The following is a 24,624-nucleotide window of genomic DNA, read 5'->3' on the forward strand; positions in this document are numbered from 1 at the left end:
CTTAAAGATTTGAAGGAGTCCTGTTTTCCTATTGTGCCTGATCTGTTCTCTGGAGCAGCAGAAAACAAGCTTGCTCCATCCTCAGTATGACATCCCTTGAAATACATATACTTTAGATTTTGTTGCATTGTCGCTCCGGAATCCAATTGCCCCAACAAATGTTTTGCATCAGATGTAAAGCGCCCTAAAGCTTTAATGCAGCATCACTTTCTCTGTGGTCAGTTCTGGTTCTTCCAAGACACAGTTGTGTCTGGAAATTTTAATTGTTTGCTGTGTTCAAAATCCATGTTTACCTGATCTATTAAGTGAGAGTAAAGTGGAATCATCTGTACCTACAGTGCTTTCTCCTTCTGGGCTGTCCTAAGCAATTTAAGTATATCTCTTCGATGCTAAGAGCTGGCAATCTTTTTCTGAAACGGAAAGACGAACAACGGTTCCAGAACCCGAGTTCTGCATTCATAGAATCATAGAATCATAGAATCATAGAATCATAGAATCATAGAGTTGGAAGAGACCACCAGGGCCATCCAGTCCAACCCCCTGCCATGCAGGAAATCCAATTCAAAGCATCCCCGACAGATGGCCATCCAGCCTCTGTTTAAAGACCTCCAAGGAAGGAGACTCTATCACCCTCCGCGGAAGGAGTGCATTCCACTGTCGAACAGCCCTTACTGTCAGGAAGTTCCTCCTAATGTTCAGGTGGAATCTCTTTTCCTGTAGCTTGCATCCATTGTTCCGGGTCCTGTTCTCTGGAGCAGCAGAGAACAAGCTTGCTCCCTCTTCAATATGACATCCTTTCAAATATTTAAACAGGGCTATCATATCACCTCTTAACCTTCTTTTCTCCAGGCTAAACATCCCCAGCTCCCTAAGTCGTTCCTCATAGGGCATGGTTTCCAGACCCTTCACCATTTTTGTCGCCCTCCTTTGGACACGCTCCAGTTTCTCAATGTCCTTTCTGAATTGTGGTGCCCAGAACTGGACACATTCACACGTAGTTTGTACAAATCTCACATACAACTGAGCCTTGAGTCTTGTGTGTCTTTCCACCGGACAGGAGCTGGAGGAACCCAGTCCAGAGGAGAGGGCCGCAGGTGCGCCGGAGGCATGCGTCATTGTGAAGCCAGGACCTGCCGCTTCCCAGGTAAGTTTGCCACCTCTTGGGTTCGGCTCTGGGTGCAGAAGTGGATGGAAGAATGACCTTTTCCTGGCTGGAAACAAAGGTAGACTTAAACCAGGAATGATGCTGGCAGTGACTCCAGGAGACAAGAGAGGAGGAGGCAAATCAGGCCGTCTTCCCAGCGGATCGCTACTCGCACCCGATCCAGGGAGAACTTTCTCTGAAACAATAAAAGGAAAGGGGACATTAAATGCAGAAGTGCAGGTGAGAGAATTGGAAAAGCAGAGATTAAAAGGTCAGCATGCAGATTATTGTGTGAACAGGGGCAAGTAGCCACAGGATGCCTCCCTTCTAGAGCCGAGGGATACTCCAAGAGAAACGTGACTTCCAAATGGTTTGGTTGTTCTGTCTTTCCTCATTAAATGGCAGCCCAAGCCCTTCACAGAACCACCATCCGGAACCCCTTGGTGGCCAGTGCCGCCCTCCACTTGGACAGAGGTGTCCGTCTGGGGGTCCTGTCCATTTCTCCCTCCCCATAGGCCCCCCTGGAAGGCATGGCCATCCTGCGCCAGTTCCCCTTCTCTTCTTCTCTGCTGCGGATGTCGGTCATCACCCAAGAACTGGGGAAGAAGGAGGAGGAGGAGGACGCTTGCCATCTCTACATGAAGGGAGCCCCGGAGGTGGTGGCCAGCCTTTGTCAGCCAATGACCGGTAGGAACTGAACGTCCATCCTGACCCCCATGCGCCTGGCCAAAGCCCAGGAGGACTCTTGACCCCATTCCCAGTCTCAGATACTCCAGCTCTGCCCATACTGGGGAACACTGGCATCAGCAAAAACTAAGTGTCCAAATGTCTCCGGCAGGCAAATGCCTATGAAGGTGTTTCTGGCCCAGTCAGGCTTCCCAAATACATGCATGTAATAAACTGACCCACAGCATCCATATGTTGGTCATGATCGAGCACATGATGGATGTGCTATGCCACTTGTACCTTGGCACCCTCTTTGCATGGGCAAAAGACCCTCTCCTCATCCCAGGGCCGGTCCTGCCCATCGGCACAATGTATGGCAACTCCCAGAGGAATACTGAGGGTATTCCCCATTAACATGACCCTGCCCTGGAGCTGGCAAAGTCCAGGAAGCCCCAGAGTCTCCCCCAAAACCCTGTGGTCAGCAAGGGATTTTCAGTGTGCAGACAGACAGATATCAGGCCAGCCCACAAGTTACACACTGGGCACCATCATCCCGTCCCATTTCGCCGGAGCTGTGGCCATTGCTTCTGTACGTGCAGGAGCTCTGTGGATATGCCACCACTTCTGCTGAGGATGGGCTTGTTTATGTGAGCAATGAGAAGAAAGCGCAGAGGGACTCCCAAGCCCCCAGCCTTGTGACCCCTGCCCTCTTTGGTCACAGAGGTGAGCCCACCCTCAAGAGACCTATGGATCTATGGATCTCCTGCCAGTCCGGCTGCAGCGGTGGTAGCCTCTCCAAGGACTGATGGGCCGATGCGGCGTTTCCACCTGGGTGGCCTGTGTGAGGAAAGTTGCTGCTGCCAGGGCCAGATCCCAGAGCACAGTGCCCTGGGAATGGCCCAGATGTCCATCCACCCGGCACAGACAGGGCTTAGATCCCCCCCATTGCGGCCGTAGGTGATGGCAGATGTTGCCTTGTGCCCGTCTGCACTCCTGCTGCAGAATGGCCCACAGACCCCCACTCAAAGCCCTGGAGAAACAACACCTTCACAAAAGCACAACTACTTGTGCAGTGGCACTTTGGTCAGCATAGGTCACCAGTGAGAAGTTCTGGGAGGTCAGCCCTTAAGGGTTTCTCTAGTGCACTGGTGTCAATGTGGGCAGAGATGCTTTGTAGCCTTGCACTGCCAGGGATTGAACCCGGGGCCTTTGAGGTGCAAAACAGGGAGGGACCCTGGCACTTAGCTATAGCCACCACTTTTCCTGACCCAAAACAAGTCAGACCTGCTCTCTCTTCTCTCTTTCTCTCTTCCTCTCTGTCTTTCCCCTCTTTCTCACGGAATCCTGTTGTGAAACACAGGGAAACAAAGCTCTTTGGGCTTAACCTTGCCTTTGTTTGAACACTGCATACATCAATTGTTCCTTTTAGTTCTAAAGGACAGCCTTTGTTTAAGGATTTACTGGGGATTAAGCTCCTGCATGTTTTAAGTAATGCCTGGTTAACTTGTGGCATTTATTGGCACTGGATGATGCAAAGGCAACTCGCATAAGAGGCTTTTAATAATTAAATAATAATTTGTTTTATTTATATACTGCTATTCCAAAGATCATAGCGGTGAACAGCAAGTAAGCTAATTAGCAAGTAAGCTAATTTGCCCCCAACAGTCTGGGTACTCATTTTAGCTCCCTCCTCGGAAGGATGCAAGCCTGAGTCGAGCTTGGGCCCTTTTGCTGGTCTTGAACTCGCAACCTTGTGGTTTCGAGTGAATGGCTGCAGTACAGGCATTTAACCACTGCGCCACCAGGGCACCATTTTTGAAACAAAGAAGGATCTCTAAACAATGGATGATGTCTCAGAGACAAACGGCCTCCTCCCCACATTTAAGAATGGAAGGGGAGCCATGTTGGGCCAAAGGCTGCCCTGGTCGAGTGTCCTCTTCTCCTTCTGGCCAACTGTCCCACAATGATACGGTATATATGTCCAGACGTGTGCATTTGGTTCTTTGTCCCCATTGCCTTTCCTCCTGCTCCCAACTGCCATCTCCTCCTGATATTGAAAGCCTTGCTGATGCTGCTTTAGGGTGAACAACTCCTGTGCCCATGTGTCTCTGACCCAGACTGTCTACCCCCATAGTTCCCCCGAATTTTGAAGCGGAGCTGAGGTCCTTCACCTCTCAGGGCTTCCGGGTCATTGCCCTGGCCCACAAGGAGATGCTGCTCCTGGGGAGAGCGGTCAGCCTGGGTGGCCTGGAAAGGTAAGCCTCCCGGAGGAGGGTCAGCTGGGTAGCCAGAGGCCGGAGAAACCAGCCAAGGCCAAAGAGAGGTAGATGCATGGGTCAGTTATGGGTTTATCCAAGGAGAGAGGGAGGGAAGTGTGTTTTCTTCTGGGCTCCTCTTGCCAAGGACCCTCCTTGGGGGCTTTCCACAGCCTTCTTCTGTGTTTTGTCCATGGCCATTTGGTGGATTTCCATGGGCAAGTGTAGATTCAGGCCCTGGTCTCCCAGAGTCCAGCATTGAAACCACTGTGCCATGCAGCCTGCCTCTTTGTAAGAGAGGAGGAGGGTGTTTTTCACTTAAGGCTACTGGAGAATGGCTTCCTTTGGACTCAAGCAAGGCTGGATGCCAGCGACGTCTGGCTTCAACATCATGCCAGGCCAGGATGCGCCTCTTTTCTTCCTTTCGCTTCTGGGAGTAACTCTGTTGCCCTCTGACCCTTCGAAGGGACGAAGTGGAGTCCGGCCTGACCTTCCTGGGGCTCCTGGTCATGGAGAACCGGCTGAAGAGTGAGACCAGGCCTGTCCTGGAGGAGCTGCGCAAGGCCCGCGTCCGGAGCGTCATGGTCACAGGTGCCCTTCTCTCTCTGGCCAGACTCACCTAAGGATGTTAAATGCTTTGGCAAATGCCCTTTCCTTTGACAGTGATGATGGGAAAACAAACCCTGTACAAGAAAGTGGTCAAGAGCACAAGGACAGAAACACTTGGGCTTTTTTGGTTTTGTTTTTCATTTTCCTTGGGTTTTGCTCCCAACAATATATTATTGCGTGTTGTGCAAAGGTCCCGTCTAATACAACAAAATTATTCTGTTTTGTGCTCTTTTTTATGCAAAATGTATGTTGTGCCCTGCCCCTATTTTTTTGTGAACAAAAACTCCTTTATAATTTTTTCATTTAAAAAGCAAAAATCATAACGTTTTATTGTCATGAGCCGAGAATTCAGATCGGTCCATTGGCAGAGCAGCTCCAGCGTTTGCCAGGAAGAGACAGCCTTGGTTTTGGGAAAAGGGGAGCTTGCATGCCTTGGAGGGCCAGCCAGTCTCTCCTGGCAATGGCTTTTGGAGGCTTTGGTGGACCTGGCCAGATGGACATTGCCAGGAGGCAGCAGGCTGGGCCTGAACCTTTGCAGGCTGCGGAGGACTTTGGGTTTCTGGACTGCCGTTTTGGGCCAAAGGGGTAAAAATGGGGCTGAGCCCAGCTATTTGGAAGTTATAGACATTCCTACGAAGCAAAGGGGGTTCCTTGGAGACACAGAAGAGGCTCCAGGCCCCTTTGCCTGGGAAGAGGCCCTTGCGTCGTCCTTGGCATCCTGGCCCTGAGCTGATACCAAGTAACAAGTAAATAGTAAACTCCAGGCATTTCTTTTTAATTTGATGAAGAAACTACTCCTTTACCTTTGCTTCCACATTCACAGATTTGGGACACTATAGAGGGAAAGTCCATGAATATATATAATAGATTGGGACTGTCCTGTTTGTGGGATGGAAGTAGGCCTGCTGATAAGCCAAGCCTTTGAGGAACTAAACCTGTTGGCTCCTTCCTTCCTTCCTTCCTTCCTTCCTTGCAGGCGACCATCTTGAGACAGCCATCACAGTTGCCAGAACCTCTGGCATGGTCCCCAGGGGCAGCAGAGTCATTCTGGTGGAGGCCATGGAGGCTGAGGGGGAGCACCGTCCAGCATCCATCGCTTGGAGGACGCTGGAGGACGCACAACCAGGACGCATGGATGGAAACCAAGTAAGCTGTTCTAGAGCTCTTCTGAGAGACTCGGTCTGATGGTGCATCACTGTCTAGGTGTTTTAGTGGCATTGTAGCAGCAGGGTCTTTTCAAGCAAAAGAAGAGGAAGCAGCATAAAACACATGGTTTTGTGTGTGCAAGAATATTGATTTTGGATGGCTCAAAATCCACACACACACACACACTACCACCAATAAATGCCAGTCCTTTTGGTTTTGCTGAAGGATGAAGATATTCTTCTTTTCAAGGGCATATTTTGATGTGTTAAGACAGCCCTTTTCACTGAGGATTAGGAAAAGTGTGATTACTGTTTGCTCCGTCTCTTTTTGGAAGGTGAAGGCCAGCCCTTATCCTCGCCCCATTTAAGAAGCTGGAGAGGAGTGGGGCTGGCTTCCTTGGTGCTGGACCTCTATCTAGAAGAAGGACGGAGCCATCTGCCCAGCTCCATGGGCTTTACTGTGTGCCTTCTTCTTGTGACTGACACAGAGTGACCCTAAGGCGAAGCTATCACAGGGTTTTCTTGGCAAGATTTGTTCGGAGGGAGCTTGCCTTTCCCTTCCTCAGAGACGAGGAATGGCCAAAGCCAGACCTGCGTGAGGAATCAGGCCCTTATCTCCAGGGCTCTAGTCCATCACTCAAACCATTCTTCTCTGGAGAAGTCTTTCTAATAAAACCCAGTGATAGGATCCCTTTAGGGTCTCCATAAGAACTTGGAAGTGGCTCGAAGGCACACAAGGGCAGCCAGGGCTGGCCAAGAAGTCCACTGTGGTGCTTGGGCCCAGTGCCTGAAGGACTTGCAGGAAAGCTGGCCTCTCTCCCTCATGGCATCCCATCCCCAGCGGAAAGAGGGGGCTCAGGCGGCGCAGGGCTTCTCTTCCCAGGAGGAGACATTGGGGCACCTTTGACTGGCACTCTCCCACCTGGCTTGGTCTGCATTGGTCTGCATTTCACTGGCATGAAAGTCCCAGGAAGTCTGCAGGGACCCAGCCTGGGACCCATTTCCACCTGTCTTCCAGGACCCCTGCAACATTACCATTGATGGCAAAAGCAGCTTCCACTTTGCCTTGGATGGGAAGACCTTCCAGGTGCTCCAGAGACACTCCTTCAGCACTTTGCTGCCAAAGGTAAGCTGGGAGGAGGGAAACCCAATGCTGGTGCTCCCTTCTTCTTGCAGGTGGAGGAAGTGCGTTGTTTTTAAACCTCGCCCCTTTTGCAGATCCTTGTGAACGGGACGGTGTTTGCCAGGATGTCTCCAGGGCAGAAGTCCAGCCTTGTGGAGGAGTTTCAGAAACTGGAGTAAGTAGTGCCTCGCTCAAAGTACAGAAGAGAGGGAGCCCCAGAAAGTATATTTAGGAAGAGGAGCGGGAGACAGGCTGGATGCAGGTTTGGGTTATAGTTTGTGAAATGTTATTCATAATACAGAGAGGGAGAATGGGCTTCTTTTCCCAGAAGCCCCAGATTGTGTTTTTGGCCACCATGAAAGGAGAGGAAGCCCTTACAAAAATACATCTGTTCGCCTTAAAGGCATATTGGGGCTCTTTCTGTGCCTGTATTTTTGCATTTACAAATGATCCTGCTGTGGTTTTATTCTATTTCAAATGTTGTCTTCTCTGTCTTCCAGTTTCTGTGTGGGGATGTGTGGAGACGGAGCCAACGACTGTGGGGTAGGTCCCTGCCATGATGCCGCGTTGTCGCGGGGGTTTATCGCACAGGGACAATTGCAAGCGCAGTCTTTGCGATTAAGAGCTTCACACAAAGATGTGAATAAAGTACCATTATCCAGGAATATCCAGTGAAAATTGCACAATTGCAGTAAAGTTTTTCACACAACGTCACGATCAAAAGCAATGAAAGCACCATTGACACGGGAATAACCAGGCAATAAACAGCAACAAATCATTAACCGGGAAACCACATGAATAATTTGTTGCTGTTTATTGCCTGGTTATTCCCTGGTTATTTCCAGGATAATGACCGCTGTGTGTGAAAATCTTAATTGCAATTTAATAGTAATTGCGCGACTGGATAATCCCTGTTTAAGCTTCCCATTTCCCCCATGTGATAAACTCCTTTGCCATGTACCACCCTGATCCCTTCCCCATAAACACGGATGGAATTAATGTCTTCTTGAAAATTCAAAATCTTGTGCCCCTTCTCATGGCAGACAGAGGTTTCGGGGACAAGGAGGGCTTTCTGAAGAAGTGGATTCGTCTGTTAGGGCTGGGTTTATTTAATCACTATTTATCACCGTCTGAGCACCCAAAGCGATCGGTGTGTGGGGCTGAGACGGGGCCTGGGAGATGTGTCCCTTTCTCTTTCTTTACATCACCAATTAATTTCTAAAAGGGAACTTCTTTCCTAAGGCAGATGTTCTCTAAACGGAGAATGCAGCCTCAGGTTCCTTACTGGAAGCCAGCCAGGCCTGGGGAACACTGCTCCAGGAAGGGAAGCAGCCATGATGAGCATTTGCTGGGGGCCTTCGTTCCCCTCGTTGTCCAAGAGAGTCCTCTCCGCCAGTTAATGGGTAGTTAGCCGATTATTGTTACTATTCTGCTGCTGAGATCCTGAAGCAGACCTGTCAAACTGCCATGTTCTCCCCAGAAGTCTGCACTGTTTTGTCTTTCAAGTGAAGCTCTCCCTGACTTCCATTTTGTGTGGAAACCAAAAACTCATAAGCACCTGCACCCACACCCCATGTTTGCCTGTTTCTGCCTCCATATGAAATAATGTCAGGATATCGGCCGTTAGTTAGAAAGGACTTGAAGGCATGCAACAACAACATATATAAGAGTGTCTGTGTGTAGTATTGTCATATGTTTGATGAAAGCCCAAATTTTAGCGGCGAGAGCCACTCCATGTACACTGGACCCTTGACCTTCCTGGCTTATTGAAGAGGCCAAAGGAGGAGGAGGGCCGGCAGAGGAGTGGGATTAAGGGAAGGGATTAAGAACTCTCCTCACAAGGCAGGGTCCCAACACCCCTAAAAGAGGTTGCAGGAATGGGACTATGGGACAGGAATGGCTTTGGTCGCCTTGGTGGATGACCTCTGCAGGGAACTGGACATTGGGGGGGGTGTTCCCCTTGGTTCTGCTGGACCTCTCAGTCGCTTTTGTTACCTTTGGCCCTGGGATCCTTCTGAGTCGCCTCTCTGGTATGGGCTTGGAGGTCCTATTCTCCCCTGGCTCTGTTCTTTCTTCTGGGAAGGTGGTGCTGGGGGTCTCCTGCTTGACCCTCTGGACACTGGCCTCTGGGGCCCCTCAGGGCTCAGCCCCATCCCCTGCACTCTTCAACATCTGCATGAAGCCGCTGGGAGAGGCCGCCCGGAGGTCTCCAGGAAGGTGCTGATGATGGCCAGATCGAGAGAGCTGTTGCCTTCCAACTCCAAGCAGTCTTGGATGAAACCGATTATCTGGACCCATTTCAAACTGGCTTTAGAGTAGTCGATGATCTCCGTCTGAGCATCGACAGGGGAAGCGTGGCCCTGTTGATGCTCTTGAACATCTCAGTGGCTTTTGATACTATTGACCACGGTATCCTTCTGGAACGCCTGAGAGAGCTGGGTATCAGGGGCACTGCGCTCCAGTGGTTCCGTTTCTACCTCTCGGGCAGATTCCAGATGGTGCAGTTGGGGGACACTTCCTCCTCTAAGAGGGAACTGACATCTGGTGTCCCTCAGGGAAGTATTTTGTCCCCCACTTTGTTCAACATTTACATGAAACTGCTGGGAGAGATCATCCGCAGACATGGGGTGCGGTGTTATCAGTACGCTGATGACACCCAAATATCTTTCTCTGTGTCTCCGATTGATGCAGTGACTAAGGATGGGGTCTCTCCTCTAAATGCCTGCTTGGAGTCGGTAATGGGCTGAATGAGGGAAAACAAACTCAAGCTGAATCCAGAGAAAATGGAAGTACTGGTGATAGGTTCCCCAGGCCTGGGGAAGGAAATTTATCCACCTGTCCTGAACGGGGTCACACTTCCCCTGAAGGACAAAGTTCACAGTTCAGGAGTACTTCTGGACTCGTCTCTGCAATTGACATCTCAGGTAGATGCGACAGCCAGAAGTGCTTGCTATCAGCTTCGGTTGATACACCAACTGCGACCCTACCTGGGCCAAAGGGACCTTGAAACCATAGTACATGCTCTGGTAACCTCTCGGTTAGATTTCTGTAATGCGCTCTACATGGGGCAACCCTTGTACCAAACTCGGAAGCTTCAGTTAGTACAAAATATGGCTGCCAGATTGGTCACTGGTGTTTCCAGATTTGACCATATAACACCTATTATGAAAGATCTGCACTGGCTGCCTATTCGCTTCCAAGCTCAATGCAGGGTGTTGGTTATCACCTATAAAGCCCTACATGGCTTGGGCCCGAGTTACTTGAGGGACCGCATCTCCCCATATAATCCACCCCGCACACTTAGGACATCCGGGAAGAACCTGTTGGAAATATCATCTTCCAAATACGTTGTTACATCCCAGATGGCCTTTTCAGTGGTGGCCCCACAAATCTGGCATAGTCTTCCTGAGGAGCTCCGCCTGATCACCCCCCTGGAAATATTCAAAAAGAGGCTAAAAACTTTCCTCTTCTGTCAAGCCTTCCTTCCCCTCTGGAAAATGAACTAGTGTACTTTGATCCCATCAACTTTCTCCCTCACCCTTTTGAATGATTGTTTTAGATTTGTATATTGTATATTGTGACAGCAACACATCAGAGAGCCTTTACGGCGATAGCCCCAACCCATTGGAATGCACTCCCGGAAGAGATCCGACTCAGCCCTACACTGGAAGCCTTCAAAAAGGCATTGAAAACCCATCTCTTCCAGTTCACATACCCTCCCCACTCTCTGTGGAAGTAGCACACCTAATAAGACCAGGATGCCCAGCCGCAACTGGGAGCTTGGACTGTGTGTATATCGTTTTTAAGGATTTTTTATCAAACTGTAGGTAATCATTGATGTTTTATACTGTTTTGTACTGTGACATGTCACACAGCTGTAACGTGTGAACCGCTTTGATCTGGAGGAAAGGCAGTATACAAATAAAAGTATTATTATTATTATTATTATTATTGGTTTTATCTATTTTATGATGTGTTTGTAACTGGTTTTAAATTTTGTGTACACCACTTTGATCTTTTGGAAAAGCGGTATAAAAATAAAATTATATTATTATTATTATTATTATTATTATTATTATTATTATCATCATCACTCTTTTCCATCCAATTCCAAGGAGGCTGTTCCTCTCCTAAACCGGTGTCTGGCTGCTGTAATGGACTGGATGAGGGCAAATAAATTGAGGCGTGATTCAGACAAGACAAAGGTGCTCCTAGTTAGTCGAAAGGCACATCCGGGAATAGGGATGCAGCCTGTGTTAGATGGGGTTACGCTCCCCCAGAAAACTCAGGTTCGTAGTTTGGGGCTACTTCTGGATTCAGCGCTGAGCCTGGAAGCCCAGATTTTGGCGGTGACCAGGAGTGTCTTTGCACAGCTAAAACTTGGAGAAGTCAGACCTGGCCACAGTGGCACATGCCTTGGTTGCATGCCATCTGGATTACTGCAATGTGGTCTCCGTGGGGCTGCCTTTGCAAAGTGCTCAGAAACCTCAGCTGGTTGAAAGAGCTGCAGATAGGCTTTTAAATGGAGCTGGCAATAAAGGAACATGCAACTCCCTTCTTGCAAGAGCTCCATTGGCTGCCAGTCTGTTTCTGGGCACAATCCAAAGTGCTGGTTTTGACCTATAAAGCCCTATACAGCTTGGGTCCTGGCTATTTGCAGGTCCATATCTCCCTGTATTGAGGCCATTGGTGCGTTTGGTGGGAACAAGAAAGAGGGCCTTCTTCTCAGGGGCTGAGACCAATCCCTAAAGAGACCAGGATGGTGCCATCTTTACTATCCTTCCTTTACTATCCAGGTAAAGACCTTCAAACGCAGTTAATAGAAGTAATGCTCCACCAATTTCTCCTTTTTGCCCCATTGTTTTGGAAATAATTTGTTAATTGTCTTCCCGGCAAACCTGCAACCTGTCAGGCCATAATGGCCTGATGTGCCGTAAGGAGCCACGTCCTCCATGGCCTCCCCGCCACAGAGGAGAAAAGCATAGTCTTGTTGCACAGTCTGCACCCAGAGGGACCCAAATGCTGTTGCTGAGACACTCTGGGTGCCTTGTCCTGGGAAGAGATAGTAGTTTTGGCCTGGGAGAAGAGCAGTCCTCCCCGCTTGACCAGGAGCCATGGTTGGCAGCGCCCGCTGTGGCCCAAGTCTGAGCACTCCTTGTGCGCAGGTGGTGCATAGTCCATAAGGATCGCCAGTCCTTTCAATCATTTTTACTGTTTAATAAAATGTTTTAAAATGGTGGAAGGCACATAACAACAGCAGCAACATTAAAGAGAGCCAGTGACAGAGGACACCATTCGTAAAATCTGCCTGCATTTTACTCGGATGTAGAGAGAGGTCATCCATGGAAACCCTTCCTCTGACCCTGTGGCTCTCTTTCCTCTCCTTATAGGCTTTGAAAATGGCCCATGCGGGGATCTCCCTTTCAGAGCAGGAGGCCTCCGTGGCGTCGCCCTTCACCTCCCAGACCCCAAACATCGAGTGCATGACGGAGCTCATTCGGTGCGTTTGGCTTCAAAGAGAGCCCTCTTTCCTCTGTGGCTCTTCCTTCCTTCCTCCCCATTGACCCTGCCGCTGGCCCTCCTCCTGCCCCGGCTGCCATGTTGCCATCTTTGTGGTCACCAGGTGATAGGGAACCATGCTTTGCAGAGCCAAACGGTTGTCCCAAGCATGGCTGTTTCTCCCAGGACCCAGTATACCTGGCACCTGGTGAGGATTGTATTTTACCGCCCCATCTCTCCTCAGCAGCCTCTCCTGGCTCCGGCGGAGCTGCTGGGCAAGTGGCAGCAAAGGAAGTCATCTTGCGTTGCCACCATCCAGCAGACCAGCCAGGCCCAGAAGGAGTGCATCGGGTGACATCCCCCCCTCAGGAGCCACCCAACGCTGTCCGTGCCCCCGGCAGCCCTGCCCCAGACACCAGTCTTCCTTCCTTCCTGGCTGAATGTCTTTTTCTGAAAGCCCCCACCCCCAAATCCGGCCATGCACTTCCCCCTGCGCTGCTTGGATCAGATCACAGATGTCTCCCTTTTCCGTTGCAGGGAAGGCCGTGCCGCCCTGGTCTCCTCCTTCGCCGTCTTCAAGTACCTAGCCCTTTATGGCGTGACGCAGTTCATCGGCACAGCTCTGCTTTACTGGGTACGTCTTCACGCAGCACACTTAGGTACATTACAAGTGGTAGCAGGTGTCCTGTGAATGGCCTGTCTATGCGTGATTCATACTTTGCATGTGGAGAGAGCTGGCACGGTGTTGTTTTGAGCAATGGACTGGGACTCTGGGGGACCAGAGTTTGAATCTCTGACCAGCAATGGAAAGCCATTGGGTGTCCTTGGACAAGTCACATTCTCCCAGCCTCAGGGGAAGATGGCCATGGCAAACCTCCTATGAACAAATCTTGCCAAGAAAACCCCATGATAGGTTCTCCTTAGGGTTGCCATGAGTGAAAAATGACTAGAAAAATGGCACAAGAAAAGGAAATGTGGGGTGAATTATTTGCCATAGCACCACAGGCGTGTTTTGCTGGCAGCGGTGGAAGCAGAGTTGTGCATTGCTGTTGCCCATTTTGCACTGAGCAACACATTTCCCCCTCAAGCATTTTGCTTACACTTTATTGCACACTGTGATTGCACATCACACCTTGCATCTCTGCATTACAGTTGTGCCTTAGACCTTGCAAATCATGCACTAGACATTGCACATATTGCACATTGCAGGCATGCAGTCACTGACTTGTGTTGCTCTGTTGCAATTCTCCATAGGGATTGCATAGTGCTGGAGGAGATGTTGGGTCGCAGCAGGGACGTAGCCAAGGGAGGGGGTCTTGGGGTCTGGACTCCCCCCTTCCATTAGAAAAATGAATGGTGTGTGCTGCTGCGCCACCGCACCCAAGCCCCATTATAATGGTGACACTTAGTCTGCCCCCCCCTTCCTAAAATCCTAGCTATGTCCCTGATCACAGCCCTCCATGTCCTTAAAGTCTGGATGACAGGTAGCAGTTGCAGCCTGGAAAGAGACCCTCATTTTTAAGAGCTAAAGAGAGGATGGACAGAGGAGTCTCCCTTATGGTGCTGTAAAGGGACCTTTGCTCCTTCTGACAGACGGCCTTGCCATGAATACATTCCGGAGTGGGCAGAGTGGTTCTTCCCTTTGTCAGATATTATAATTTCTTATTGTTATTGTTATTGTTATTATTACCTATTGCTCCCACTGTGTTTCTGCTTGGCAAGCACAAAGCCCCTTCCCATGCCTGGATTAATCGCCTCGAGGATGCTGGGGGCAGAGGTTTGCTATTGTAATGTATGGTCTTGCTTTGTCGTCCCTAGCCCCCCTTTGGTCCCGTGTGGGCAGCATTCGGGGGGTCAGTGGGGGGCAAGCAACAGAATTGAAACAGATGGGGCAGCTGTAGCACCAGAGGAAGGAAACCTTGGGTTCCAGGTGTAATCTCCAGCTGCTTTTCCAAAGCCCTGTGGCTTCCTTCCTGTCTGTATTAATGAAATAATCACTAAGAGTTGCAAAAGAAGCCTCTTTTGTTTTTTTCCTTCCCCTCCCGCAGCAAACCCAGATCTTTGGGAACTACCAGTACCTCCTGCAAGACGTCTGCGTCACCCTCGTCATCTGCCTCACAAGTAAGTCAGCAGACCTTCCTTCTCTCCCTTGCGCTATTGGACAGCCTGGACTTTCACAGTGGACACTGCCAAGGAGGCCAGCAACACAGAAGCCTTTGCGGCACAACGTTTCTCAGCTGGTTTAAGACTGGCCCCTGTTTGCCAGGAACAGCTTGCCTGACCAAGTCTTGATCAGGCTGGAGAGCTCCTGAGCTTCTAGGGCATTCCCAGAGGTCAGGAAGGCTCCTGGCTGGCCACTGTCCCTTGAGGCTTCCCTTGCAAAGCCCCTTAGAGAAGGCTGGCATCATCTGATTTTGTGGACCCAACCCACTTCCTCAGGAGCAAACTGGTGCCCAGGAAGGACCTTTCTTAGACTCAGTCTGCTTCCTCAGATATGAATGGAGTGAACTGGTGCCCAGGAAGGTCCTTTGACCAGTTCACTCCATTCGTCTGAGGAAGGAACCCAAGTCTTCCAAAGCTGACCCTGCAACTGCTTTTGCACAGTTAATCCAAAATGTGCTACAAGATCCCTTGACAAACTGGTATTCCTGACCAATGCGGATTCTTTCCAAACCCTACTCTCTGGAGACTACATCTCACCTGCCCACATGCTGAATTTATAGTAGGGTAAATGCCCTAAAGGCATCAGATCCCCTTTTATCTTGGAAGCTAAACAGGGCAAGCCCTGGTTAGTACCGGGATGGGAGTCTGTGGAAGAATGCTGTTACTGCTGTTAGGGTCTGTGTCAGAGGAAAGGATGGACAAAACCACCTCTGAGGATTCCCTGCCTAAGTAAACCCTATGCAAAATGCTTGGGGTCACCATAAGTTGGAAGGCGGCTTGAAGGCTCCTGGCTTGAGAGCCATTGCTGCATGTTGACCACAGCTGGCCTCCCTCTGGCCCTTGGCGCGGCTGAAATGGGCAGAGCTGCAAGATGTAGGGTGGAGAGGGATGAAGGAGGCGCCCTTCCCGCTTCTGCTCAGCGGACCAGTTTGAGGAGGCTTCCTTCTCTGGGATGACTGTGGGGTGGGCAAAGGAAAGGCTGTATGTCCCTTGCCATGAATACTGCTCTCCCGGGACATCTCTCTTCCTCTTTGCGCAGTGAGCCTGACGGAGGCCTATCCCCAACTGGCCCCCCACCGGCCCCCGGGACGCCTCCTGGCACCACCGCTGCTGCTCTCCATTGTCCTCAACGCCTGCCTCACCCTCGCGCTCCAGGTCTTTGCCTTCCTTTCCATCAAGCAGCAGCCCTGGTACTCCCAGCTGCGCAGCCACAGGTCAGAGCCCTTCCCAAACAGGGATCCCTCCCTTCCTCCCAAGAAGAGCCCAGCTGGCTCAGCCGTCACCTGTAAAGAAATCAGACAAGGCAAACCATCTGGTATGGGCAGTTTAATTGATCCTGGTCAACTCAATTGACACCTGTGGCCAATCCAACTGACCACTGGAGCCATACCAGTCTCTTTCTTTTATAGGCAGAAAGCATGGCAGGTTAATCATAGCATGGTTGGTTAACCATCTGTGGACCGTACCACACAGGGCACAGAAGTAGGGTCAGTTCACATTGGCCGATGCGTATTCGCGTCATATCGCATCGTTCATTCACACTCGCGCTCTCTGAATACGCTTTGCTGATTCGTATTTGCGTCATATCGCATTGTTCTTCCACATCTGGGCGGCCTTCCGAATCGAGGTTTTGCGAATCGGCCAATGCGTATTCAGGCAAAGTGAGGCAAGTGCAGATTGGATAACCACACCAGCCCAATACAATGTGTATTGGCCAATGCGCATCGGCAGCCTTGCGCATGCTCTGTGGGGCTCTGAACGGGGCGCAACATTTTTAACTTTTGGGGTGAAGAATGAGGTCACTGTTTAGCGCGTAATATCGCGAGAATTTCTGCCTTTAGCCACTTACGGAAGGGGTATGCACCATGTGTATATATGTGTGTGTGTGTGTAGCTATCTATCTATCTATCTATCTATCTATCTATGCACACACATAAATACATACATACATACTTATATATATACATACATATATATATATATATATATATATATATATATATATATACACATAGTGGTAAAGCCAAAAGTGAGATGCCTTTTTTTATGTGTACACACATATTTGTCTGTATGAGTGTTTTTTTATATATATATATATATATATATATATATATATATACATACACTCACACACACACACAAACACACACACAAACACACACATATATATACAAAAACACACTTGCCACAGCCAAAAGTGTGATGCCGTATTTATATGTGTACACACACATCTGTCTGCTTGAGTGTTTATATATGTGTGTGTGTGTGTGTGTATACATACATATACATATACACACGCCCATACACACACACACACACACACACACACACACAAACTGTGGAGCAGCCGAAAGTGTAATGCTGCATGTATATGCTTACAAACACATCTTTGTGTGTGTGTGTGTGTATATACACATATACATATATACACACATATACATATACATTTCACCCCCCCACACACACACACAAAAGGTTTCTGCTTTATCTCGTCGGTCAGTGGAAAAATGGCTCCCCAGCCCCGGCGGTTGTCCTGAAAGAGGAAAGGGCCACCGGAAGGAGAAGGGGGAAATTCCAGAGCAGCATCATGGGAGATTTGTAACCAGTGGTCTTCAGGAGAACCAGCGGATTGGATGTACACACCAGCCAAAGCAGCAGAGGTTTCGCACTGGCCATCAATACGGATCCCGCCAATCCACTAATTTTGCGCACTCGCAAAACGGAGGAGCCGGCTGCCTTCAGTTTGGAACCCCGCCGTGAATACGCATTGGCCAAAGCGTATTCACATTATATCGCATTGGTCAATACGTATTCTGAGCTCACAGTTGTGGAACACCAATGCGATATAACGCGAATACGCATCGACCAATGAGAACTGACCCTACTTCCGTGCTCAAAAAATCCTTGTGTGGTAAGGTCCTGTGTCTCGACCTTAGAATCTGAGCACTGGCAATAGTTAACTTGTAATTTTCTAGAGGAAGAGCCAGGTTAATTGAGTATCTAATTGGTAGAAGATTCTCCCAGTTGAAGCCGAAAGGCAAATGCTTCCATGTTTGCACAGATGCAGGGTCTGTCTGTCAGCACAAATGGAGAAGTCCTTCTACAGTCTCCTCCTGGTATCACCTGCCAGTGAGTGGCCACCTCCAAAGCACTGGCGGCTCTTCTGCTTCTGCTGCTCCCTTAGGAGCCCCCTTCGGACCCACACATGCTGCCAGAGTAGATCAGGATCTTCTGGGCCAGATCTGTTCAGAGGGGGCTTGCCATCATGGCCTCCTTCTGAGGATGAGAGAGTGTGACTTTCCCAGGGTCACCCAGTGGGATTCGACCCCTGGTCTCTCAGAGTCCAAGAGCTAACCTGCCCTGCAGAAATAATGCAGTTTGACGTTGCTTTGACTGCCATGGCTCAGTGCTATGGATCCTGGGCTTTGGAGTTTTGTGAGATATTTCATATTTTCTGTCGGAGAGCACTGATGCCCCAACAAACTACAAGTCCCAGGATTCCAAAGAATGGAGCCATGTCAGCTAAAGCGATGTCAAACAGCATTATTTCTGCAGTTCAGATGCAGGCCTAGGTGTCCAACATTCAAACTAAAAGGCCACACTGACCCTCATTTGATATGTGTCCTGCTCCCGCTGACCCTCTCCTAGGGTTTACTTGTCCAGAGTTGTCTGGAGGGAGTTTGCCATTGGCCTCCTCTGAAGCCCAGACGGTGCAACAAAGTCACCTGCTGGGCTTCCATGGCTGAGCAGGGATTCAAACCCAGGTCTCCTGGAGCACTAGTTCACTACTTAGCCCCTGTTCCCGAGGACCTGGGTCAAGGCAGTGCTGTCTTTGCTGTCTTTTGGGCATTCATCTGAACAGAATCCCAACAGACCAAGCCATGATTCCTCTTTCCTGGGCCTTGATTGCTCTACATTGCTTTGGCACTTTAATTCTGTTGTAATCTCATTTCTTTGTATGTGTTTAGCTACTTGCATTTTCCTCTTGTAAGCCCCCTTGAGTCCCAGACTCTCCTTCTGGGTCTCATATCCCTGCTTCATATCAAGCCCAACGCGTGCGCGGTTGGAGGCAAAATGGCCACCGGCTGTGGCTAAGGAGAAGGAAGAGGGGTCATTCTTGGGGGTCCCTTGCCTTCCAGGGGATGTCCCTTGGGAAACCAGTCCCTCTTCCTGGGTGACAATGGGACAAAGGCCAACGCCACTGAGCCAGAGGAGGACCCTGTGCTGAGCTACGAAGGGACCACCCTCTGGCCACTGGTCACCCTCAACTGCATCCTTGTGGCCTTCGTCTTCTCCAAGGGCAGACCGTTCAGGAGGCCCATCTACACCAACTGTGAGTTGTCCAGCCCTCCCCACCCCTTTTGCCAATGGAGTACTGCCATGCCACCCTCCATGCCCCTGTCTGGACAGCTGACCCTGGTGCTAAAATGGTTGTCTGCAGAAGAAATAAGGAAACCACTTTAATGGCCAGGTGGCATTCCTGCATCCATTAGAGTCTAGGGTCTAGGCATGGCAACACTGTGGTCTGCCTTGGTCAGGCCTCAGCTGGAATCATCCTGTGTCCAGTTCTGATGACCACAATTCAAGAAGGAGGTGGACAAGCTGGAGCCACGTGTCCAGAGGAGAGCCACCATTCTCTCTTCAGCTCCTTTGATAGATGGACTTCCCTGCCGTCTCCCCTCATTCCAACCCCCCATTTTGCTCCTTCTGAATCACAGGAGAGAAACCACTTCCCCTTTCGGGAAGTTCTCTCTCACAGACAAATATCCCCCCCCCCCCCAGCCCTATGGGGTTCTCCATCTTTGGAAAGATGGCGAGATAAAGATTTCTTCTTCACCTGAAGCTAGGTTAGGATATAGCCTCTATGTATATGTAAATTAAAGCCATTAGCAAACTGTTGTTTAAACTGCAAGCTACTTGTGATTGTTCTCAGTTCTTAGAGAAGCATGCTTAGGCAAGGAAGGACACATTTTGCCTAATCTGCTGATGTAAAGCTTGGCTTTGATATGTTTGATATTTAAATATTCTAGTTTCCTTAACAAAGGCTGAAGCCTTTGGAAACTTGCATTGTCCTACAGAAACCTTCTGAGGAACAGCTGAGGGAGCTGGGTACCGTTAGCCTGGAAAAGAGAAGGTTAAGGGGAGACATGATGCCTGTGTTTAAACATCTGAAGGGATGTCAGGTACTAAGAATGGAGCAAGCTTGTTTTCTGCTGCTCCAGAGAATAGGACATGGAACAACAGCAATAGCAACTTCATTTATATACTGCTTCATATTGCACTAAGTAGTCTCTAAGCGATTGACAACTAATTTGCTGGGGACTCATTTTAGTGACTTTGGAAGGGTGCAAGGCTGAGTGGACCCTGAGTCTCTGGCTGGAACTGAACTCGCAACCTTGTGGTTTGTGAGTGAGTGGCTGCAGGACGGGCATTGAACCACTGTGCCACCTGGGCTCCTGGTGCAAGCAATGGGTGCAAGCTACAGGAAAAGAGATTCCCCTTAAACATCAGGAGGAACGTCTTGACAATAAGGGTTGTCTGATAGTGGAACACACTCCCTTCCTTGGAGATTGTGGTGGAGTCTCCTTTGGAGACTGTTTCTAAGTAGTGGCCGGATGGCCATCTTCTGTCTCAGGGAGGAGGAGGCTTGGATGGGGTCTTCCTGCATGGCAGAAGAATGAGGTTGGACTGGATCCGGGCCCTCGGGGTCTCTCTACGATCCTATGATTCCCCCAGATCACATGGCAGCTTTACTCACTTGCTAATTCCTGGCCCCCCATTGCCTCCATGGGTCTAACTGGGGCGCATTGCTCCTTTTCCAATTGTCCAGATGTCTTCTCCTGCCTGCTCTGCATCCAGCTTGGAGTGTCCCTCTTTCTCTTCTTTGCTGACATAGAAGCCGTCTACAAAGGGATGGAGGTGAGCGACGGGAGGGTCCTCCGCTTCCCCTGTGACCAACGCACTGCCCCCAGCTCCTCTCCAGCCTTCAAAGTGGGCTGCTACATGCCATGCTCTCTGCCTGGAGCAAGAGGCCGCATTAGGCCAAGCGGCTGGCCATCAGGCAAAGCCCCTGCCCAGGCCGAGTGATGGGAGCATTGCAGGCACTGCCAGGGCAAAAGGGCCGCCAACCAAAGGGCCCTCCATGGCCCAGGCTATTTGGCAGACTGTATCTCCTCCTGGTATGAATTGGTCTGGGCTCTGGTATCTTGTACTGTGTTTTGAGAATGTAAGCCACTCTGAGTCCCAATTCTGGGGGGAAAGCAGCGTACAAATAAATGTAATGATAAAGATAGTACTCATCAGGGTCCACCTGGGAATGACAGCCTGGGACTCCTTTCCTTTCCCACAGTTCCTCTGCACCCCAAACATCTGGAGGGTTTATGTTCTCATTATGCTGGTGGTCACGTTTTGCGTCTCATTCTTTGTGGAGGTGAGTGGACGATGGGCGTTGGTTTCTCGATTGGTGTGGCTTCCCCTTGAAAACCGGCCCCAGGTTTATGGTCCCTTCAAGGGGAGGCCAAGGAGGTGGAGGATGGTCAGCAAGGGCAACTCCATCCCACGACGGACGGCAAGGTGGCTCTTGGGCGAAGCATGGCTTGGCTCTCCTTCTTCTCCTGAAAGCCAGGCAGCCTCCCCACTTGGGCTGAGAGGAATGAGGGGCACCCAACAGTCAGGGGCACCTGCCGCCCGCAATGTCATCTTGTATGCACAGCCATTTTCTTTGCAGGATGCCATCTTGCAAAACCGCTGGCTCTGGCTCTGGCTCAAGGCCCTCTTTCGGTTCCAGTCGTCCAGCCGCTTCCGGAGGCTGCAGAGGCGGCTGGAGAGAGAGGCGTCATGGCCGCCCACGGACCAGGGAGACTGCGCAGCGGACGGAAGAAGCGAGGCCTACGCCAACCCCGTCTACGAAAACAGCGGAGAGAAGTAACTGGCCAGCTGCAGTCATTGAAGAGTCGGACGGTGGACCAGCACTTGCTGGCTTATCTGTTGTTCTTTGCCATTGTGTACCTTTGTATGATGTCCCGAAGGCAAACCTATGGGGAGAGGGAGGTTTCTGGGGCTGAGAGAGTGTGACTTGCCCACGGTCATCCTGTGGGTTTCCGTGGCCAAGTGGGGATTCGAACCCTGGTGTCCGGAGTCACAGTCCAACGCTCAGCCCCTCCGCCAAGTTGGCTCTAACTGTCAACTGGCCTTTTTTTAAATGAACATATTTCATTTCTTATTTACATTCCATATACAAATCATATTTTCAAAGGAAAATTACATAAAAACAAAGCTTGACCTATTTCTTTCTCCATTCTGCTATTTCCCCATTCCTCCCCTCCCTGCTCTTTTCCCTGGCTATGCCTTCCTTTCTTCTTATGCAACTTGTTTATGCCGTATTCCGCTATTCCTGTTGTTATCTATTGTCCTCCTCTCACATTAATAACTCATTTTCTTGTTTATACATAACAGTCTATGGGTAGAAATCTTTTAAAGACAGAACTTTCAGTCTATTCACTTCTTCATTCTGGTGAAGAAATTAATAGCTTTCTAACTTTCTTGCTCTTCTTACATTTTGCTTCTTTTACCATTTATTTCCCAGCCATTATTCTATAAATTGATTCCTTACCTATATTTTATCTATAATTATAAAATATGTCCATAGTATTAAAGATTTAAATAAAGGGTAACACACACAATACTCAATATATATAAGACGGAGGTACTTGCTATAGGAACCCCGAATCCAGGAATGGAGTTGTGTCAGCCAGTTCTGGATGGGGTCACACTTCCCCTGAAGGATTCTATTCGCAGCTTGGGGGTGCTTCTTGACTCGTCGCTCCAACTGACAGCTCAGGTGGATGCGACAGTCAAGAGCGCCTGCTATCAGCTTCGTCTGATATGCCAACTGTAACCCTTCCTGGAGCCGAGGGACCTGGAAACAGTAGTACATGCACTGGTCACCTCTCAACTGGACTTCTGTAATGCACTCTGCTTGGGGCTACCCTTGTGCCAAGTTCGGAAACTTCCGTTGGTACAAAATATGGCAGCCAGATTGATTATGGGAACTTCTAGAAATGACCATATAACACCGGTCTTGAAGTCCCTGCACTGGTTGCCTATTAGTTTCCGGGCAAAGTATCTTTAAAGCCCTCCATGGCTTGGGCCCAGAGTACTTGAGGGAACGCCTTCTTCCCTATTGTCCATCGTCCCGCACACTAAGGTCCTCTGGAAGAAATCTACTACAGCCAAAAAAATCTAGGTTAACATCAGTTTCCCAGAGGGCCTTCTCTACTACTGCTCTTAAACTATGGAACGACCGGCCGGAGGAGAGCCGTCACATTCCCACTCTGACAGCTTTCAAGAAAGCACTCAAGACGGATCTCTTCCAGAAGGCCTTTCCAACTTAGTTCCCTCCCCAGATATAGAGATATTGTCCCCTCATCTGTCTAGTCTTCCCTGCCTATCTTTCTGCCTTTTTAAAATGCTTTTAATCTTTTAATGTTTTATACTATTACTGTTTAATTCTGTTTTCGTACTGGGAATGGGGGGGGGGGCGGTAGGTCTAGGGTTTGATTTTTAACTCTATTGTAATTGATGTATTTTATTGTTGTAACCCGCCCAGATTCTTCGTGATTGGGTGGGCCATAAATAAATCTTTGTTATTATTATTATATTCAAATACACCCTTGATTTTCATGTTATCCAAAATATGTACTAACTTCATATCTTTATATCGCTTCTGGCCATCTATTCTTACAGTATTTCAGCCAAGGTTTCCACATTTCCTCATTTCTCTTATCATAATCCTCATCGTCTCACAGCAGCATTGTTAATTTATCCATCTCTATCACTTCTAGAGCTTTGCTTAACCATTCGTCAATATCTACTTTTTCCAATATTTTGCTACTACGATTCTTGCCGATGTTATCAAATATAAAATTAATTTTATGTGCTTTCTTGATTCTTTCCCATCTGTCATATTCAGCAAAATTGTCTCAGGGTCTAATTTGGCATTGATTTGATATAGTCCCATGATTATTTTGTTTACGTCTTTCCAAAAGATCTTAACAGAAGGGCAGGTCCACCCCATTTGGTAGAAAACCCATAGTGGCTATTAGTAAACTGGACTTTTAAAAGAGGGAAATCCTTGGCGAAGACTGTTAAAAGGAGGAGGCCCTTTGGGGCTCTGGAAAGCGGCAGCTTTGGGCTCATGACCTGCTTTTTGGGCCACTTGACCAGGGCTTATTATCCAGAGGTTTAAGCCGGTGGTTTGAGGACACAGAAATAGGCCAACAACTCACACTTTGTGGTGATAATGTTAAAATGAACTATGGGGCAGTACAGATGGGTGGCTCAAAGCCTCCCCTGAATGCTGCGCATCTGCAGCAACATTCGTATGAGCACGCAAAAAGGACCCACTCTAGGTAGCTCCTTTTTGGCAGCGTCATAAAGGCTGACGCACCCCTATGGTGCTGCTTCTGCCGAGGCGTTTGTACACTGTGCCACATGTGGACAGGTGCACGCAGCTGCGGTGATAGTAGGGCTGGGTGCGCCTGGACACCCAGCCCTAGCTAGCCCTAATTTTGGCCCCAGGGCGACACAAAGCACCCGTCTGTACTGGCCCTGTCATACCTTTCTTTCCATCCCCCTAAAGAAAAATGATAGCCATTTTGCCACTTGTAGCAAAAAGGAGATGGCTGAGACATGTCACAATAAAGTGTTGCAACAGACGTTATGGCATAATACATGATGCATGCAGAACTGTGTTTGCGGAAAGGCCTTGAACAAAACAGCAGAGAAGCCAGGCAATGGATGTGTCTCAGGCAGCGGCACCTGGACCTAAGGGTTTGCCTGGCTCATAATAGCTTAGCCAAGGCACCCAGAAGCTGCAAAAGAAGAGAAGACGACGGGCAGCTCAGCCAGTCTGAGACAGAGATGCTTTGCTGTCAGCTTTGCCCATGAACTCTGCTGCAAATACAATTTGTCTCCTGCCATCCTCTGTAAATAATTTCTTTACGCTGAGTATCCTGAGGT

At 49.3% G+C, this 24,624-nt stretch overlaps 1 protein-coding gene across 1 annotated transcript in view; it reads left to right on the forward strand.

The window, feature by feature from the left end:
* The window catches only part of LOC149324321 (putative cation-transporting ATPase 13A5), a 51,984-nt gene extending 28,745 nt beyond the window's left edge, over nt 1-23,239 (forward strand). The window contains exons 16-31 of the mRNA XM_089488740.1: nt 1,058-1,144; nt 1,660-1,831; nt 3,945-4,065; nt 4,532-4,656; nt 5,651-5,820; nt 6,838-6,945; nt 7,038-7,117; nt 7,443-7,485; nt 12,333-12,442; nt 12,979-13,075; nt 14,490-14,562; nt 15,644-15,818; nt 18,744-18,937; nt 20,435-20,523; nt 20,954-21,034; nt 21,332-23,239. Coding sequence (XP_089344866.1) covers nt 1,058-1,144; nt 1,660-1,831; nt 3,945-4,065; nt 4,532-4,656; nt 5,651-5,820; nt 6,838-6,945; nt 7,038-7,117; nt 7,443-7,485; nt 12,333-12,442; nt 12,979-13,075; nt 14,490-14,562; nt 15,644-15,818; nt 18,744-18,937; nt 20,435-20,523; nt 20,954-21,034; nt 21,332-21,532 — 1,926 coding nt within the window. The 3' untranslated portion in view covers nt 21,533-23,239. The remainder of the gene's footprint in view (nt 1-1,057; nt 1,145-1,659; nt 1,832-3,944; nt 4,066-4,531; nt 4,657-5,650; nt 5,821-6,837; nt 6,946-7,037; nt 7,118-7,442; nt 7,486-12,332; nt 12,443-12,978; nt 13,076-14,489; nt 14,563-15,643; nt 15,819-18,743; nt 18,938-20,434; nt 20,524-20,953; nt 21,035-21,331) is intronic.
* The last annotated feature ends 1,385 nt before the right edge of the window (nt 23,240-24,624 follow it).

The sequence above is a fragment of the Sceloporus occidentalis genome, unplaced genomic scaffold (assembly GCF_023333645.1).
Source record: "Sceloporus occidentalis isolate IW3139 unplaced genomic scaffold, rSceOcc1.0.p SCAF_1, whole genome shotgun sequence".
In the NCBI taxonomy this organism is placed as follows: domain Eukaryota; kingdom Metazoa; phylum Chordata; class Lepidosauria; order Squamata; family Phrynosomatidae; genus Sceloporus; species Sceloporus occidentalis.